The 18587-nt window shown below is 34.3% G+C and overlaps 3 protein-coding genes across 3 annotated transcripts; all 3 read left to right on the top strand.

The window, feature by feature from the left end:
• Positions 1 to 972: 972 nt before the first annotated feature.
• On the top strand, positions 973 to 5041 carry LOC107005517 (aquaporin SIP1-2-like). The gene is made up of 3 exons (XM_015204130.2): positions 973 to 1425; positions 2298 to 2570; positions 4735 to 5041. The coding sequence occupies exons 1-3, from the start codon at positions 1132 to 1134 to the stop codon at positions 4894 to 4896; spliced, it is 729 nt and encodes a 242-aa protein (XP_015059616.1). The 5' UTR covers positions 973 to 1131; the 3' UTR covers positions 4897 to 5041.
• A 997-nt stretch (positions 5042 to 6038) lies between these two features.
• Positions 6039 to 9102, top strand: LOC107006957 (cytochrome P450 704C1-like). Its single transcript, XM_015205454.2, has 6 exons — positions 6039 to 6266; positions 6378 to 6593; positions 6723 to 7013; positions 7091 to 7414; positions 7958 to 8161; positions 8877 to 9102. The coding sequence occupies exons 1-6, from the start codon at positions 6039 to 6041 to the stop codon at positions 9066 to 9068; spliced, it is 1455 nt and encodes a 484-aa protein (XP_015060940.2). The 3' UTR covers positions 9069 to 9102.
• A 497-nt stretch (positions 9103 to 9599) lies between these two features.
• LOC107006103 lies at positions 9600 to 14217 on the top strand. Its single transcript, XM_027913760.1, has 3 exons — positions 9600 to 9811; positions 11606 to 11709; positions 13964 to 14217. Exons 1-3 carry the CDS (start codon positions 9600 to 9602, stop codon positions 14215 to 14217), a joined length of 570 nt encoding a protein of 189 aa, XP_027769561.1.
• The last annotated feature ends 4370 nt before the right edge of the window (positions 14218 to 18587 follow it).

The raw sequence follows: 18587 nt of genomic DNA, 5'->3' as shown, positions 1-18587 counted from the left end.
CCCCCCCCCCCCCCCCCCAAAAAAAAAAAATTGCTTTTGAAAATTTTCAATTTTTTGTGCCACTACCCCCGGCTCCTGCCGCCCCATAAAAAATTTTAAAAATTTATTCTGGAAAATATTTTAATTTTTTTTAAAAAAAAAAAAATTATGCTATCCCTATATCCTTTCCCCCACCCCCACCCCGTCAACATTATTTTAAAATAATTGAAAATATTTCCAATTTAATTTTTTAAAAACCTTCACCCGTACCCCCACCCAGGCATTCCTATCAAAAAAATATTTTTGGGAAATATTTTTTTTTTTTAAAAGAAATCATTTTTACGCCCCCACCCCGCCCACCAAGTCATCCCCGTCAATTTTATTTTTTTAAAATAAATGCTTTGAAAAAATATTTTAAATTTTGAAAAATTCAATTTTTATGCCACTTGCACCCCCTACCCCTCCCCTCCCCCCAACCCTAGTTGTCAAATTTTTTTCTTAAAAATATGTTTTTGAATTTTTTTCTCTTGGGTCGAATTTCGAAACAGTCATCAGGATCTTGTCCTCGTTCTGTATCGGGGTCTGATTGTTGATCAATTTTAGGGGTTGATTTTCGGATCATAAATTAATTTTCTAAAGAATATTTTTTAAGTTCCAAAAGATATTTTCTGAAAAGTATTTTTCATTCACTAATCAAACATTAAAATATATATTATCTACCATCCAATAAGACATGACAAAATAAGTTAGAAATGCACTTGTTTTCCATGGAAAATATTTCGTTCGTACCAAATACACCCTTAAACTTTTTAATGATAAACTAAAGTTTTATACTTTTTTTTCTTTGATGTGAAGTAAAGTTAGACATGACAAAATAAGACGTGACAAAATAATTTAGAAATGCACTAATTTTTCATGGAAAATATTTTCGTTCGTACCAAACACACCCTTAAACTTTTTAATGATAAACTAAAGTTTTTTATTATTTTTTTTTCTTTGATGTGATGTAAAGTTTTATACTCAATAACTGTATCCTCTTAAGTATGAATCGTCCTTCATCTCCATCTGTGTCGTCTTGTATGTATTTGCACTACTGATTCAAGTAGGATTTGGGAGTTGACTCTTGTCTATCGATCTCCCCTTAGACATAAGATGGGTGTTATTAAAGCAGCGATTGCTGATGGGTTATTGACGTTTTTATGGGTTTTTTGCTCCTCTAATATTGGGGTTTCTACTTATTTCATAGCTTCTTATTTTGGTATTGTCAATGAAATTCCATCCCTTTTCATTACTACCCTTATTGTTTTTGTTATTTTCTTGGTGTTTGATTTTCTTGGTTATGTATTGGGTGGTGCTGGTTTCAATCCAACTGGAAATGCTGCCTTTTATGCTGCTGGTCTTGGTGACGATTCTCTTGTCTCTGCTGCTGTTCGTTGTCCTGCTCAGGTTTTGAGCTAAAATTTCGGTGACTGAACTAAAATTTCATGGGTTAGGTTCAAGATGATTTGAATTGAGTCATTCTCAATCAATTCAATATTTAGCCTATTTTGAAAGAATTGAATTTAATTTAATTTCTATTTCAATTTTTATTTTAAGGCTCTTTATTTGCATTAATGTAAACGCATGTTCTCATATTGAAGATAGCATATATCTATCTATTTGTAACTTTTTTTGTTTTTTTCTTGAGTTAAATTTCGGGTTATAAAAGATATATAACGAGATGTTAAAAATATTGAGATTAAGTTGGTCAAATTGGGCCGATCATGACTCAACCCACTTTTTAGCCCATTTGATTTCAAAAAAAAAATTGAGTGGGTCGTGATCCAACTCGATTTCTATTTCAATCTAGTTTAATATTTTGAATTTCAAACATATCCGTTCATTTGTCACCCCAGTCATTAGTGAATCTCTGTGTTATTTTATTTAGATATTAGTTATATAGTTATTTCAACCGTGTATCTGTAAAATAATACATAGATTTTCCAGTAATATATACATGTATTAGCAATATTACATAGAATTTTTCATAATTTATACATGTATTAGTTATGCAAGTTTCTAAATTGTCAACCAAGTCATAATAATTTTATATTTGAATAACTTATTTCCTATGTACCTATGAAATGTCGTATAAGTTATTTGGAAATTTATACATATATAACTTGTTTCTTATCTAGCTACCAAACGACTCTGGAACTTTTAAATTCATGTTCTACTGAATTGGTGCTAGAAATAGAACTGTCTGATTTGATAATGAAATTTAGATAACAGAAAAGAAGGTGAATGGAATAAGCCCAATCCATTTTTTATCATTACAGGTAGCAGGTGCAGTTGCTGGTTCACTAGCACTCGTGGAGCTTATGCCTAAACACTATCACCACATGCTTGACGGGCCTGCTTTGAAGGTGGATGTACAAACCGGAGCTATTGCAGAGGGTGTCTTGACCTTCGTAATCACATTTATGATCTTTGTCATTGTACTAAGGGGTCCGGAAAGTGTACTTCTCAAGAATTGGTTGCTCACCATGGTAACTCTACCATTGGTACTGGCAGGTTCAAACTACACTGGACCTTCTATGAATCCAGCCAATGTAAGTAGTGACCTTTTTCTTGCATCTTGGAAACATAACATATTATTCGACTTTTACATGTTGTTCTTTTTATGGAACTGTTTTTATGATTTATAACATTTAAACATGTATGTTTGGTAATTTCTTTCATATATATATTTTTGTCTGACCGTCTTCATTAGTCGACCCTTTATTTTCTTCTGCTTGGTTTCTAGACTTGAGCTGTCGACATTACTGATGAAAAGAATCAGTCTTCCGGTGACTGTTCAAAGGGTAGGGTGGAAAAGAGAAAATGAAGATTTTTGATGACAAATTCTTTTCAACTATCTAAGTATTTGTATATTTTATGAAAGATCTTCACTTACATATCTGGGATTTCAGCTTTTGTCTATGCATAAATATAGCATATGTCGAAAAAAAAAAGACAATTCTAATTTATAGATATGGATGATTTTGAGCTTTTATTAGAAGCAATAAACTAGATACTGAAGTAGGATAGGAATGCTCTCAAGGAACATCCAATCTAACTTCAGTTTCATAAATCATCTGAAAAGGCCCTCTTAGAAGATTTATTGACTTCCCCATTGTAAGAATAGTCAGAATTTAATTCCCTTAGGGCTCGTTTTATACGAGGGATAAGAGATCACTAATCACGGTATTAACTTTAGGATGAGTTTATCTCATGTTTGGTTGGATAGAGTTGCAGGATAACATATTCCAAGACTAGTTATCTCGGGATTGAATTGAGGGTCTAACAATAATCGGATTTTCTGCTCTATGATTTCTTCATTTCCACTTTCGCTCTTCTTTTATTTCTTTTTAGCACCTTCTTTAGTAGCGCCCCTTCTAGCTATTTAAGGAAAAAGTTATCGAACAAGAAAATATGACAACCCCGTGCTTTAAAGGAGAATCATTACTGGGAGGGAATTTATATTCTTTTGAAGCTATTCTGTGTTCTTTCGAGCTCTAGCAATCTTGAAACTATGCATGAAGTCTCTGTGATCACAAACCTAGTGATAAATTGCAAGCATTCATGAAAACAAGGCTATATACTTTGTGCTAATTTTTGGCTGGACTCGTGACTGGCGATTTTAGAAGTCCACGTTATTGTTAATGACATCAGAGAACCAGTGGTGTTGCTAATGCAGTGGTTACACTCAGAGAGACTTCCCTAATGAAAGTAGTGAACAAGTTTCATAAGTGACATTCCACGTTAATTCTTTGTTTTTTGGAATAATGTTGTTTGCTTACTTACCAAATACTAGAAAATAATTAAAAACACTTAATTTTTTAGAAAGACATTTTCCTTCGTGCCAAATACACCCTAAGATGAACAATTGTTACTCTCTCTACAATCTTTGATTTCTAGTTTCTTTAGGAAATTATTACATAGTTAAGCATTTCTTTTTGACTGTCCAACTTTAATATTTTCTGAAATGCTGTCTTGTGTCCGTGTTACATCCCCATAGCCTCCCCACATCACACCATGAATGAATTGCGGCAGTCTTGAGAAACCTGCTTTAGACTTTGCTCTGCATCTCAATCTTTCCATAAGAAATCACTATTCTGTTTTTCTAAAGGAGATGATCATCGCAAAACGGATGTCATTTCTCTAATATTTCTCTATTAGGAAACAGAGAAGTGAAGAATGGTGCAAATAAAATGTGCCTATCCATGTGTGAACATTAACCAACTGAACCTTGATTATGCTTGTATTTGCCTCATACTATCATGGAATAAAGTAATTATTGAAAATGGATTTAATTAGACGGCAGATATTAGCTAAATATGTTTAATCTATGGATTGATCATATTTCTATTATTTCCCTCGTGCTTCCCTTCGTAAGTTGTAAACATGTTCTCATTACTTATTTGTATTTTCTGTGGCCTGTAGTCTAGTTTCAAACTTCTTCATCAATGTTAGGTATCTTTGTTTACAATGTGGGGAACATAAGACCGGGAATGAGTTCAATCAAGAACTACGTCTTTCATTTTACCCTCATTTTCTATGAACACGTTGTATTAGAAAATATAGTTACATGACTTAAGTGAAAGAAAAAAGTCATAATGAATTATATGACGGTTTATGAAATTCACCTAAACCTGTAGCCATTTGTTTCTTTTCGTTGTTTCCTGCTTCACTTGTTAAATCGCCCCATAACACGCAACTATTTGTTATTTGCAGGCATTTGGCTGGGCTTACCTAAGCAATACACACAAGACATTGGAACACTTTTATGTTTATTGGATCAGTCCCTTCATAGGAGCAATTTTGGCTGCATGGATTTTTCGTGTTCTATTTCCGCCTCCAGTAGAGCAGAAGCCTCAGAAGCAAAAAAGGAACTGAATAAAATTGTTCTGCTTCAGTTCATTCTCCAGCTCCTTTTTTGTTGTTGTATTGTTCACCATAAAATGATCTATACCACATTCAGTGTTCATGTAATATATCATTTTATGAAATTATAAAAGATAGTAGTATTTTTCCCTTTTCAGTGACCATTTTTAAATTTTAGTACTATCATTCAGGTATTGTTGAGAAATGGGTATTGTCATTTAAGAATGGTTATTGGCGTTGGAAAGAAGATTCAGAGACGTTTAATTTAATAGTTAATACGACACGTAACACCAAACTTTCTTGCTAAACATGCTTTAAATAATGATCATTTCATTCCGTCCAACAACATCCAGGGAACGCTATGGATCTGCTTCAACATAATAAGTGTCAAATGCCCAACAATAAGGTAAATTTTGACAAAATTGAATTTTTTTATTGGGACTTCTTGATTTTTGTTGATGATATGAACAAGTAGCTACTAAGTTTTATTGTATTGAGGCCTCCTTTTTTTTTTTTAAATGATACACCACCACCAAGACATTATTACGGGTTCGGCTGTCTCATTTTATGTGGCATTATTTAATTTGATACGATGTTAAAGAATAAGATGACTATTGAAATTTGTGATCTAAAAGATAATTCTATGGTTGTTAATCATTTTATTAAGAGTATTGTTTCTTATCATAGTAAGATGACATTCTTTCTGGGATAGACCAATAAAAAAGAGATGTCACATCATTATTATTTTTGGGAAATGGATCAATAAAGGAAAAGACAGTCACACAAAATGAGACAGCTAAAAGAATTTTTTTACCTTTTAACTTTTAAGTAGCTCAAGATTGTTGTCCTACTACGCATAAATCATCATAAAATGGACAAATTTATAAGGATCTCATTTTCCACCTTCAATTAAATATTGGTTAAGACCCAAAAAAAAAAATACACATAGAACAAGAAAACAAGAAAGACAAGTCTTCTAAAATACCAAAGCTAAAGAGAATCCAATCCATCATACTCTCTATAAGTAGAATGAATGTATGTTTTAAGTATTGGCACCAAAAAATAAGATGGATATTCTAACAATGAATCCAATCTCTATATTTGCAACATTTCCTTCTATTTCTCTATCTTTTCTTGTATTGATAGTTTTCTTCATGAGCAAACTAGGAGAAAAGCAAAAAGGGAAAAAGAAATACCATCCAATTGTTGATTCTACGACGAAGCAACTCATAAACTTTCATCGTATCCACGATCACATGGCAGATCTTGCTGCAAAATACAAGACTTATCGACTTGAGAGCCCATTTCGGAGAGAGATATACACTTCTGATCCAGCTAACATTGAGTACATTCTAAAAACCAATTTCGACAACTATGGAAAGGTAGTATCCACATAAGTAGTGTAATATAGTTAAACTGTTTGACTCACGAAATTTGAACTGTGTCATATAAACTGGGACAGATGGATTGACTCCAAAAAAATGTTTGTGCAGGGAGATTACCATCATGAGATTCTAAAAGACTTTTATGGAGACGGTATGTTTACTGTAGACGGTGAGAAATGGAAAGAACAGAGGAAAGTTTCAAGCCCTGAGTTCTCGAAAAGGGTTATAAGGGAAGTTAATTGTGTTATCTTCAGCAAAAATGTAGTCAAGCTTGCTAACATCTTAGATGAATCCGCAAATTCAAAAGAAACAGTAGATATTCAAGTGAGCTACTTCAGCTTTATTAAACAAATCATGTCTTCTATAACGTCATGCTAGCTACGTACTTAATCAATAACCATCATATGTATATATATATATATATATATATATATATATATGTCTATTTTGTAGGATTTGCTTTTGAAGTCAAGTTTGGATTCAGTATTTCAAGTTGCTTTCGGGATTGAACTTGACAGTGTATGTGGTTCATGTGAGGAAGGGGCTAACAGATTCATCAAAGCACTTGATGACGCGAGTGAAATGAGTCTTTTGCGATACATTGATATGTTCTGGAAATTAAAGAAGGCATTGAATTTTGGTTCCGAAGCAAAGTTGAGGAAAAGTATGGAAATCATAGACGAGTACATGTATAAGCTTATTCGTAGCAAAGCTGAACAGCTTTCACAACAATGCGATCCCACTGTAAGTTGTGATCATTTGAACTTTTCGTCCTCTTTCTAAACAATTAAGTTAATTTGTTGATTGTGAACATTTTACAGGAGAAAGCAGAGAACATTATGTCAAGGTTCTGGCATTACTCTTCGACGAATCCAAAGTACTTGAGAGATATACTGATAAACTTCATGGGTGGTGGTAAAGACACAACAGGAACGACACTCGCGTGGTTTATTTTAATGCTCTGCAGGTATCCACATGTGCAGGAAAAACTGGCTGAAGAAATCAAAGAAACAACGAATACGAAAGGAGGCAGCGGAACAATTTCAGATTTTGCAGCCAATCTGAAAGAGGAAGCAGTGGATAAGATGCATTACCTTCATGCTGTTCTTTCCGAGACTATCAGACTATATCCAGCCATTCCTGTGGTAAACATAAAAAACTTATTGTTGAAGTATGTAATCATCTCATCTTTCTTTCCGAGACTATCATACTATATCCAGCCATTCCCGTGGTAAACATAAAACTTATTGTTGAAGTATGTGACCATCTCATCTTTCTTTCTGAGACTATCATACTATATCCACCCATTCCCGTGGTAAACATAAAAAACTTATTGTTGAAGCATGTGACCATCTCATCTTTCTTTCCGAGACTATCAAACTATATCCAGCCATTCCCGTGGTAAACATAAGTAGACAAAAAATACTTCAACACTTATTTATCACCTCACATGCGGACCTGATTTTTCCAAGCCCGTGAAAATTTTTTTTGATATGGGTGGCGGTGAGATTCAATCCCAGTATCTCTGTCTGCTCTGATACTTTGTTGAAGTTGTGACCATTTTATCTAAAAGTTTAAGCTGTTAGAGAGAGCATATTTTTATTATTTAATTATATTCTCAACACTTATTTTCTTATCTCAAAGTCCCCTGCTAGTTCTAACACGGGGTTTACATTTCATGAATCCAGAATGCCAAAGTATGCCTTCAAGATGATGTATTTCCAGACGGATATAATGTGAAGAAAGGAGATATGGTAGCGTACCCACCATACGCGATGGGTAGGATGAAATATCTGTGGGGTGATGACGCTGAAGAATTCAAGCCAGAACGATGGCTCGATGAGAATGGCTCCTTTAAGCAAGAAAGCCCCTTCAAATTTACTGCCTTCCAGGTCTGTTAACTAAACATAACTATAAACATGATGTTTGAATATGCAGAGATAATATCTCAAATGGTCACTTAACTATGCATTCTTTTTCATAAAATCATTCTACTTTTTTTAACTCAAAAGTCACTCCACTACGAGCTCTTTTCACAAAAAGACACTCAACTATTAGCTCTTTTCATAGGAAGTGACTCATCTATGAGCTGTTTCCACATAGAGTGACTGAACTACGAGGTTTTTTCAATAGAAAGTCACTCAACTTGTGATTTTTAACTCAAAAATCACTCAAAGTATGAGTATTTACTTACAAAGTCATTTAACTTATTTAATTGATTTGATATATGTGGGGAAAAAACCCATAATTCAGTACTTTTGAGTTAAAAATCAAAGTCGGGTGACTTTTTGTGAAAAGAACCTATAGTTGAGTAACTTTTGAGTTAGAAATCAAAGTTGAGTGATTATCTGAGTTGACTAACCATTTGAGATATTATTTCGAATACATTGCATAATGTTCACTTCCAATTGTTGGCGCACATATGCAAAACAAAAAAGGGCTTAAAATATACATGCATCATGAATTAACTAAAATCACATGACTCATTTCACTTTAGATTCTGGATTCTCCTCTCACATTCATCCAACGACATAATCTTATTATCACCACACGTTTAAATTACATCTGACGTGTGAAATATTATTGTTTGGATATACACTCACACAGGCTGGTCCAAGGATATGTATTGGAAAGGAATTTGCATACAAGAACATGAAGATTACTGCTGCAGTTTTAATGCAATTCTTTGTATTCAAATTGAGTGATGACACAAAGCCTGTGAACTACAAAACTATGCTTCAGCTTCATATAGATGGAGGATTACATGTTCGTGCCTTTCGTAAAATCAGCAACTACTAGAAGCTAAGTCAAGGATAATAAATGGACTACCACATTGCAGCTGTATTAAAAATAATGCTTTCTCCGTTTCAATTTGTTTTTCCGGTTTTAACTTATTAAGAGTTCAGCAAAATAAGGAACAATTTTGAATTTTGTGGTTTTATATTGAAGATATGTGAAATATATTCAAATATATTTTAATCTTATGTTATTGAACATGTCATGTGAAAAAATAGAAGTAAAGAACGGTCAAAGGGCATAAATATAAGAATAAGGCAATACACCAATTAATTATAAGAGTTGGCTACAATTTATGCGAATACAATACCTCAAAAATGATAGTTAGCGGAATTAACAACAATAAATTAATTGTTTGTACATATGTTTTTTAGATGCAATTACTAGTAACCAGGGGCGAATCTATGTGTAAAGGAGGGGTGCCACCGTACCAGTGAACTTGTTGAAACTTCGTATGTTTTATATATATATATATATATATATATATATTATTACTCTTATATATAAACCAACAAGAGTAGGACTAACACAGCTATGACAAGTTGTACCAAAAACATTCTAAATAGTACTCTAAAATTGCTACTTTCTCCCCTTCACGAAAACATGTGGCAACACCATCGTTCTTCAGGAAAACACCTGTCAGCACAATTGTTAAGCACGTGTGCTTTTCCATTCCCATTCCATCACAATATCATTCAAACCCTTTCTCCACAAGCTCTTCTCTCAACTCTCAAGACTGTGCATCCCAGCTCTTGCAGCTCCGATTATATGAAACTGGTGGTTTTTTCCCTTCTTTTTCGATCTCTTTTTCTTCTTTTTCCTGCTGTTACTTTTATTGTTATTATGTTGTTATTGTGATTAGATTTTCTTTTTTTGGTAAGTTGTTCTCCTTTCTTCCTTTTTTCTTCCACTAATCTGAAGGTATATACATAAAAATAAGAAATAAATAGATGCAATAAATTGGTTTGATATAAGAGAATAACAAAGACATATTTTGTATCTGAAAAATATAGATGCAGTACATTTTAAATTTGAATGTATAATATTTGCATGTGGATATTAGGGATCTTTTAATCAAGTTCTCAGCTTCTGCTGAGTCATTCAACTGTGTGTTCAAAGTCCTGAGTGTGCTTTGGTTTTATAGCTTCCATATTGCTCAAATTAAATTCTTCTTTTCTCCTTCTTTATTTCTCAGTTTGAGTTGCATGTCAATACTTTCCTTTTGTCTCTACTGTATAGAGAGTGTTTTGTTGGGAAAACGCGGACAAACACAAAATACATATGGTCAAAGTAATGGAAATAAAATGATAAAATAATGACACCAAGAACTTTACGTGGAAACCCTTCTTAAATAAGGGAAAAATCACGGGTCAAGAAAAGCGACTGATATTACTATATTAAGGAATTTACACTGTGTAGTCACGAATACAATACTCAAGTGACTACTATACATTCAAAAGGAACAACACTCTTTTGGTTTCCATCTTATTAAAATATCGCTCACACTCTATTTTTCTTCACAGACTATTTTTCTTGTTTAGTCTATGGGATACCTCACTTTGTTCTCAAAATAGATTTTATCTCTGACATTGTGTATTCTACAAATGAGCAAGAATGTTCTATTTATAGAATGAGAAAATCATACCTATGTCACTAATGACGTAGGTAAATATAGTAAAGTCAAAAAAGAGTTGCAAGTCTTATCAATTTGACAACTATCAAATCTTTATTTTTAACTTTTATCACAATTGAATAGCAAAAGTTTACCAAAAAATGGGATGGACACAACATGTTTGATAGTATGCCTACATTAGCTTTTCCACCTTCAATAGAAATTTCTAATCAAAATTTATGTTTATTGCGTTTTGATCTTTTCTGTTTAAAAGTTTGTCCTTTCTTTTTTCTTATTTGTTGGTGAAATCTTTCAGAACTTGTTGTCTCTCTTCTGTTGTTAATCACTTTTTTGTGGGTGATACTTTTTGCAAACCAGCTCCGTATTGGTATGCAGGTTACAATTATGTTGCGTGCATTGATTAAGAATTTCTCTTCACTGTTGATCTGTCACCTTTTTTGTGCTCTCGGCTCTCCTTTTCCTCCTTTTGAGATGCCGTGCTTTTCAATTTCATGTAAATGCATTATGCTTTTTCCCAGAAAAATGCTTAATACACTTTGCATAGTCATTTCACTCTAACTTAGTCTATGACCAGATGCCCCTTTTCCCTTCCTGCAGTAAATAATCAAGTATAATTGTGTTGTATGCATACATTGCTATTATCATCAAGATCTTACATTGACAAAAGGATTTGGTGTATTTTTAGAATATGTATACGACACTTTATTTTTAATTGCGTAAGAAGCAAAATATTGTAAGAACTTAGACATTAACAAAAGAATGTGCGTCTTTGTTTAATTAGATGTCACAAATTGAAGAGAACTTTAATTAGTGTGGCTCTCTAACTCTTCCTGCCCATATTATTGTCAAGATATCTTGGGTGGACACATGGTACTAAGATTTAATTTCGATCGAATAACGATTAAAACTCTTTATTGGACTTGCAGAGTCCAAATTGTGGACATGAGTCGAGAGCGAGAAAGTCTGGAGAAGAAAATCAGATTTCATATTTTGATTTTGGAAGATACAGAGGTACTTCTCCTATGTAATATCATCTTATTTTCCTCACATAATTATATTACTTGCCTACAGCTCAGAAAGCTCTGTATGGTGATGATATTGGCCGTTATGCAAACAAGCTTACACTCTTTAAGATATCTAATTTCAGCCGCAAGAGTAAAAATTTCATCAACTTCAATCAAAATAATAACACGTAGATTTTATTGGATACTTGACAGAGAAATTATAGTTGAACATGTCAAAGTAACCGACAAGCTTGAGAAACCCCTGTTGTCGTTGATCAAGCTATCTATCACAATTTTTTAGTGTATTTCTCATATGACTTCTGATTATGTTGTAGTAATTGGTGCACTACCCCTTCAACCTATTAGTTGCCTAATATTGAAATTTTATACGTGGATTTCCTTATTTCGCATTACCTTTTTCTCATTAGATATTTTAGATTTTACAAATGTCTACTTTTGTTTCCGGCACCAACTTCTACGTATTGACCATTCATCTGAGAAAGTCATCCTGGATAAGCTCTAGCATCACTAAAAAATTATGACAGTTCTTTCATACACAAAATTGAAACAGGTTTTCAGCGTAGCATTAATGCGAGGAACACTAAAAAATTTATGTCGCTCAACATAGGAAAGGTGGAGATGAAGCAATCAGTTATTGAATCTACTTCAAGTGTCGGGCTTTTAGTTGAATCACTGATGCCAATAAAAAAAGCCGTAAAATGTGAGTCGTTTAGTGATCCTTCAATTTTTTCCAATGCAAATGATTCCCCAATAGATTTATGTATCTTACAAGTAGACATGCATCTATTCTCGGTAAACAAGCATTATTATGCAGTTGCTCGGAATAAGTTTTGTTCCCTCATCTTTTTCTTATAGATTTGTAGTTATTGACCATTTTCAATCTGCCTCAAATGACATCCTCTTAGTCACGCGTTAATTAGGAAAAAATTAATTAACAATCTTTTAATTCCCTTTTGTCTTCTGGTAGATAAGTAAGCAATGTCTCATTCTCTATTGGATTAATTTCCAATGTATTTCTCCAGTAAAACTCACCATTCTTACGATTGTCATTTTCTATCATTTAGATGTAAATATGATTTTATTTTTTCCCATCAAGATATGCTTACCTTTTCTTTTTTTTTTAATTTTGCTGATCTTTGTTGTAGGTTCATTCTCCCATTTTACTATGCTCTCAAGTTTTTTTTTCATCTATATTAGATTGAAAGTTTGTATATGAAATTTGTAAATAACACATTGTAGTATTCTTATTGAGATTGTTGTGAATGGACAATCATTCTTGGTGCTCGAGATCAACATCGAATTAAGTTGCTACATTTAATATTTAAGTTGATAAGTAGCAAACTGTGAGAGAAAAATAGGTTTATGTGAATTATGTTGCAATTTTCCAAATCTTTTTATCCCCTATCTCCACTTCTGCCCTTACAGTCCTGTGTTGTTAGAATTTGTGCGTCCACTATCGATCAATGGATCAGGTCCCTTGACACACAAATAAGGATATAACAGAATGTAAATGCAGTTTAACAACAGAGGAGTTTTACGTGGAACCTCCTTGCTCAAGGGAGTAAAACCACGACCTGTCCCACAGAATTTTTACAACCGTTTCACTAATCTTCACAAGCAAAAGTAAATCGGTTACACAAATGTGAGGAAAAGTTTTTAATCTCACCAACAAGCAATAACTCTATTGCTTGATGAGCCTAAGTAGATGTTATTCTACCCACTAAGCTATCACTCTAGACAACTTAGAATTTTCTAAGAAACACAATATTTACCCACTAAATTAGTTCAACTAACTAACTTAGAATTTCAAATAAAACCACACAAATAACTTTATAGATTTAGGATCAGCTTACAATGTAAGACCGAAAGAATATATCCTCAAACAACTACACAATATACGCCTGAGTTTAGGTTGTTCTTGAATGATTCTTTTCCTTGATTTTCTTAAGCCTTTGCAAGAGTTCTTGAATGTGCTTTTTCAAGTTGCAAAAACTAAAGAGCAATGTATGGAATGATGACATTGTATAGACAAGTCACTTTCCTTAAACCCCTGCCATTGGTTAGAAAGGTCTGACGTTTCTGACGAAGTTGGGAACTGTGCACCAACTTTCTGTACCTTCTTCAGCTGGCAGTCAACGAACTATTCAAGTTGAGAACCGGGTACCTTCACAAGGTCCCTGAGTTTGTTACATCATCAAAACTACAAATAACATGTGTGTTTGAATACTGTATAATTGCAGAAAGTATCTTTCTCATTTTGATGCTGCTGGAAAAGAAAAGTCTTTCTGGATTCTCAATATCTACAACTTCACTTGGTATGAAGGACCAATTATTAGGAACTAGGAAGGTGGGAGTAACAAAGATGATAGGTAGGTTTTCCATGTTTTTTGTCACCTCAACGCTCCAAATTCAAAATGAAGTGGATATGTCTTTTTCAGTTATGTTTGTTGAATCAAACTTTTGTTTAAGTAAATATTCACTATTATTAAACTAACTTCACTATGTGTACATATATAAATACATATACTCTTGGAAGAATTTTTCTCTGCCGTGAATTAATTCTGAATGACACTGTCCTGATTCACAAGTACAAGAAAAGAAGTCTGAAAGTGATTTTGTGATGACTGATGAGGCATTAGAGAGGGAAAAGGCGTGGTATATGGTGGTGCACTTCTCAGTTGTAAACTTCACTCATTTCCCTTGTCACAAATTTGAGACACACTCAAAAGACTATACTTCAACCTACTGAAATGACACACGTGGTCAATGGATTCCCCAAGAGATTTTCCCACTTTACCAACACCTGAAATATACCCCTTCTTTCCATCACCAAAAGAGACACCTCCTCCCTGAAGTGCCTTGAGTGAGAGGAAATTTTTGATATATCACCAGTCATATGTTTAGAGCATCCACTGTCCATGTACCAACATTGACTGCTGCTCCTCTCACTCACCTGCAGCAAGAATCACTTGTTAGGCTTGGGAACCCATTTCAATTTGAGTTCCCAGAAAGCAGACAAAGGAGTGATAAAAGTGTTTCTAGCCCAATGAGGTAGTTTTAGATTCTTGTTGACAAAGGATTTTTGAGCTGAATCAACTCCTTTCTTTGAAAACCTTTTGGTTGAGAATTTTTTTGTGGGACCAGGTCTCTCTTTTGAAACCCTTTGCTTTTCTGTGTACTTTGAAAGTCTCTCATGTGACTTTCTCCAGGCAGTACACTCTTCTTTAAATGCCCATTTTTACCGCAGTGAAGGCACAACAAATTATCAGACACAAATACATATTTGCTGTAAGGATTGAAAGGAGGAGTAATATTCAAACTTCCTAAAACCTTCTTGTTGAAATTACTTTGATTTGTTAAGTTTGAAAGCGGCTTAGAAGACTTTGTCCACTTAAGAGATTTTCCAAGTTCATCTTTAAGTTTGACAATATCCTTTTCTAAGTTGTTTCTCTTTTCCAAAGCCAAACCAAAATTAGTCTCAGAGGTTTTCAGTTTTTCTTCTTCAAGCTCAACTTGTAAACCATTAGACTTTCCTTTTTGCTTTTCAGCTTTCTCATTTATCAGATGCAACTGTTTTTTAAGTTCTATTTTGTCAGATTCCAGAACAGCCCTTTTATCTTCAATTTTTTCAGCATTTTCTCATCCATTTTATCTCTATTTTCATTTAAACTTTCAAGCTCAGCATTCATAATATCTCTTTCAGAAGTTAACTCAATAACTGAATCAATCATAACATTTGCTAATGTTCTCAATTTTTTAAGAGAATAGATATGCATATCATGTTTCATATCAAGAAGAGTTACCTTATCCACATCATCTTTAGTTTTTGATTGAGCCATGAAAGCAAACATCTCATTGAATATGGTTTCCTCTTCATGAACCACCACCATTGACACATCATTTGGTTCATCAAGATCTTCTAAGTCACTTGAAGAGTCTCCCCATGCAGCAAGAGTTTTCTTGACCACATAGTCAACAACAGCTTTCCGATCATTCTTATTGAGTACCAGGTCCCTTCGCTTTTCTTCATCACCTCTTGTTTTTATATTCTTTGTTTTCAGCTTTGAGTAATGGACACTCTCTTATAAAGTGTCCATCTTTTCCACACTTGTAACAAGTATCATTTTGATTGGCAGTTCGAGTAATATTTGCTCCCTTTCTAAAACCGTTGTTTTTCCTCACAATCTTCTGAAATCTCTTGATGAGGTAAGTCATATCATCATCATCACTGGAGTCCTCTTCAGATCTGTATTTCAGCGTCAAGGACTTATCTTTCTTGACTTCCTTCTTTGACTGATCATGACTTCAGTTCATCTCATGAGTCTTTAGATTTCCAATGAGAGCATCCATTGTTAACACTTTCAGGTCTTTTGCTTCACTAGTAGCATCAACCTTACTTTCCCAAGACTTGGGAAGGATTCGAAGAACTTTACTGACTTGCTTACTCATACTGATAGGTTCTCCAAGACTTCTCAACTCATTTGTGATGGATGACAGTTTAGTGAACATTTCATGAATAGTTTCACCTTCTCTCATTTTGAAATTTTCATACTGAGATGTAAGCATATCAATCTTTGACTCTTTTACTTGTTCAGTTCCCTCATGGACTATTTTTAAGCAATCCCAGATCTCTTTTGCAGATTCACAAGCTGAGACACGATTGAACTCATCAGATCCTATACCACAGACAAGAAGTTTATTTGCTTTGTACCCCTTTTTAATCTTCTTCCTATCAACTTCATCATATTTTTGCCTAGTCTTTGGAACAAGCCTAGTGTTTTCACCATCTTTCTCTTCAATCATAGGGATGAATGGTCCATGTAAGATAATGTCCCATAGTTTACTGTCTTCAGCCATAAGGAAGTCGTGCATTCTCACTTTCCACCAACTATAAAAGTGGCCATTGAAATGAAGGGGTCTAGTTGAAGACTGACCCTCTTCCAGATTAAGTGGAGCAGCCATTCTAGAAAAGGAATCACTCTCTTGGTGTTAACCAGATATAGAGTAATGGCTCTGATACCACTTGTTAGAATCTATGCGTCCACTATCAGTCAATGGACCAGGTCCCTTGACACACAAATAATGATATAACAGAAAGTAAATACAGTTTAACAACGAAGGACTTTTACGTGGAAACCTCCTTTCTCAAGGGAGTAAAACCACGACCTGTCTCACAGGATTGTCACAACCGTTTCACTAATCTTCACAAGCTAAAGTAAACCGGTTACACAAATGTTAGAAAAAGTTTTTAATCTCACCAACAAGCAATAACTCTATTGCTTGATGAGCCTAAGTAGATGTTATTCTACCCACTAAGCTATCACTCTAGACAACTTAGAATTTTCTAAGCAACACCACAGTTACCCACTAAATTAGTTGAACTAACTAATTTAGAATGTCGAATCAAACCACACTGATTCCTTTATAGATTTAGGATCAGTTTAAAATGTAAGACCGAAAGAATATATTCTCAAACAACTACACAATATACGCCTGAGTTTAGGTTGTTCTTGAATGATTCTTCTCCTTGATTTTCTTAAGCCTTTGCAAGAGTTCTTGAATGTCCTTTTTCAAGTTGCAAAAACTAAAGAGCAATGTATGGAAAGATGACATTATATAGACAAGTCACTTTCCTTAAACCTCTGCCATTGGTTGGTAAGGTCTGACGTTTCTGACGCAGTTGGGAACTGTGCACCAACTTTCTGTACCTTCTCCAGCTGGCAGTCAACGAACTATTCAAGTTGAGAATCGGGTACCTTCACAAGGTCCCTGAGTTTTTTACATCATCAAAACTACAAATAACATTTTCCCCCTTTTTGATGATGACAAACAATACTCCAGGCTCCACTCCAGCTTCAGGACAAGTTCCCCCTGAATTACTTATCCACCCTCCTAGCATAAACTCGAAACCAAAAGAAAACACAATATACATTGTACTAGTTGTATTCCTCCTCTGTGTATTCCCCCTCACAAACATGTCTAGTCACAACAACCAATTAAAATTCCCCCGTTTGGCATCATAAAAAAGAGATACAGTAAACCAACAGTATCAATAATAATATCAGAAAAGATGAAAGCCTTTTGGCAATCAAACATAAAAGAAAGCATTTGACAAGAGATATCAACTAGAACACAAGGGGAATAATATAAATAGCATTCCAAAATTAACATTCAATACATTAACAACAAACTGAAATACAAGGACGAAAAGATAGGCCACACAAAGAAGACAAGAGAAGATCATGGGACGGATATGAAGAGGGAGACTGATGGGAAAGAGACTGAATGATAAGAGTGAGTCTAGCATTAGCATCATCATTATCCTTGATTGCCTTTTCTTGTAAAGCAATAATTTTGGCCCTCAGTTCTGCATTTTCCCTTTCCAGGGCTTGAACCGCAGCAGTACCAGGTCCCTCTGTCTGCGCAGTGAGTAGCTCGGCCTTAAGAATAGCAATTTCAACATCCTTGCCACTCAGCCTCATAGTTAGTTCTTCAAGTTCATGCTTGAGTTGGTCCTGATCTTCAATGAGTTGAGCCATTTTGCTCTTGGGATTTCCTTTCCCTTCAATGCACTCACATTGAACCAAGGTAGTCTCTGAAAAGGCTTGCTTCACTGTACCGACCTTGCCCACACCCAGCGGAATGTGAAAGTATTTGAATACTTCAGTGAGAAAGTATCCATATCCCATACCATGTATCCCTTTTCGCTCAATGATAGTCTTGTACATGTGTTCAAGCATGAGTCTCGAAAGATTCATAGGTTCGAACTTGCACAACAATTCCATCACATACAAATCAGCAGAAGTTGCTGAGGTCCTCTTTTCAGTTCGAGAGATGAGAGTTCTGTTGACAAATTTACAAACT

The sequence above is a fragment of the Solanum pennellii genome, chromosome 12 (genome assembly GCF_001406875.1).
Source record: "Solanum pennellii chromosome 12, SPENNV200".
NCBI lineage: Eukaryota > Viridiplantae > Streptophyta > Magnoliopsida > Solanales > Solanaceae > Solanum > Solanum pennellii.
Note: the sequence above shows the minus strand (reverse complement) of the source record. Positions and strands in the feature narration are given on the sequence as shown.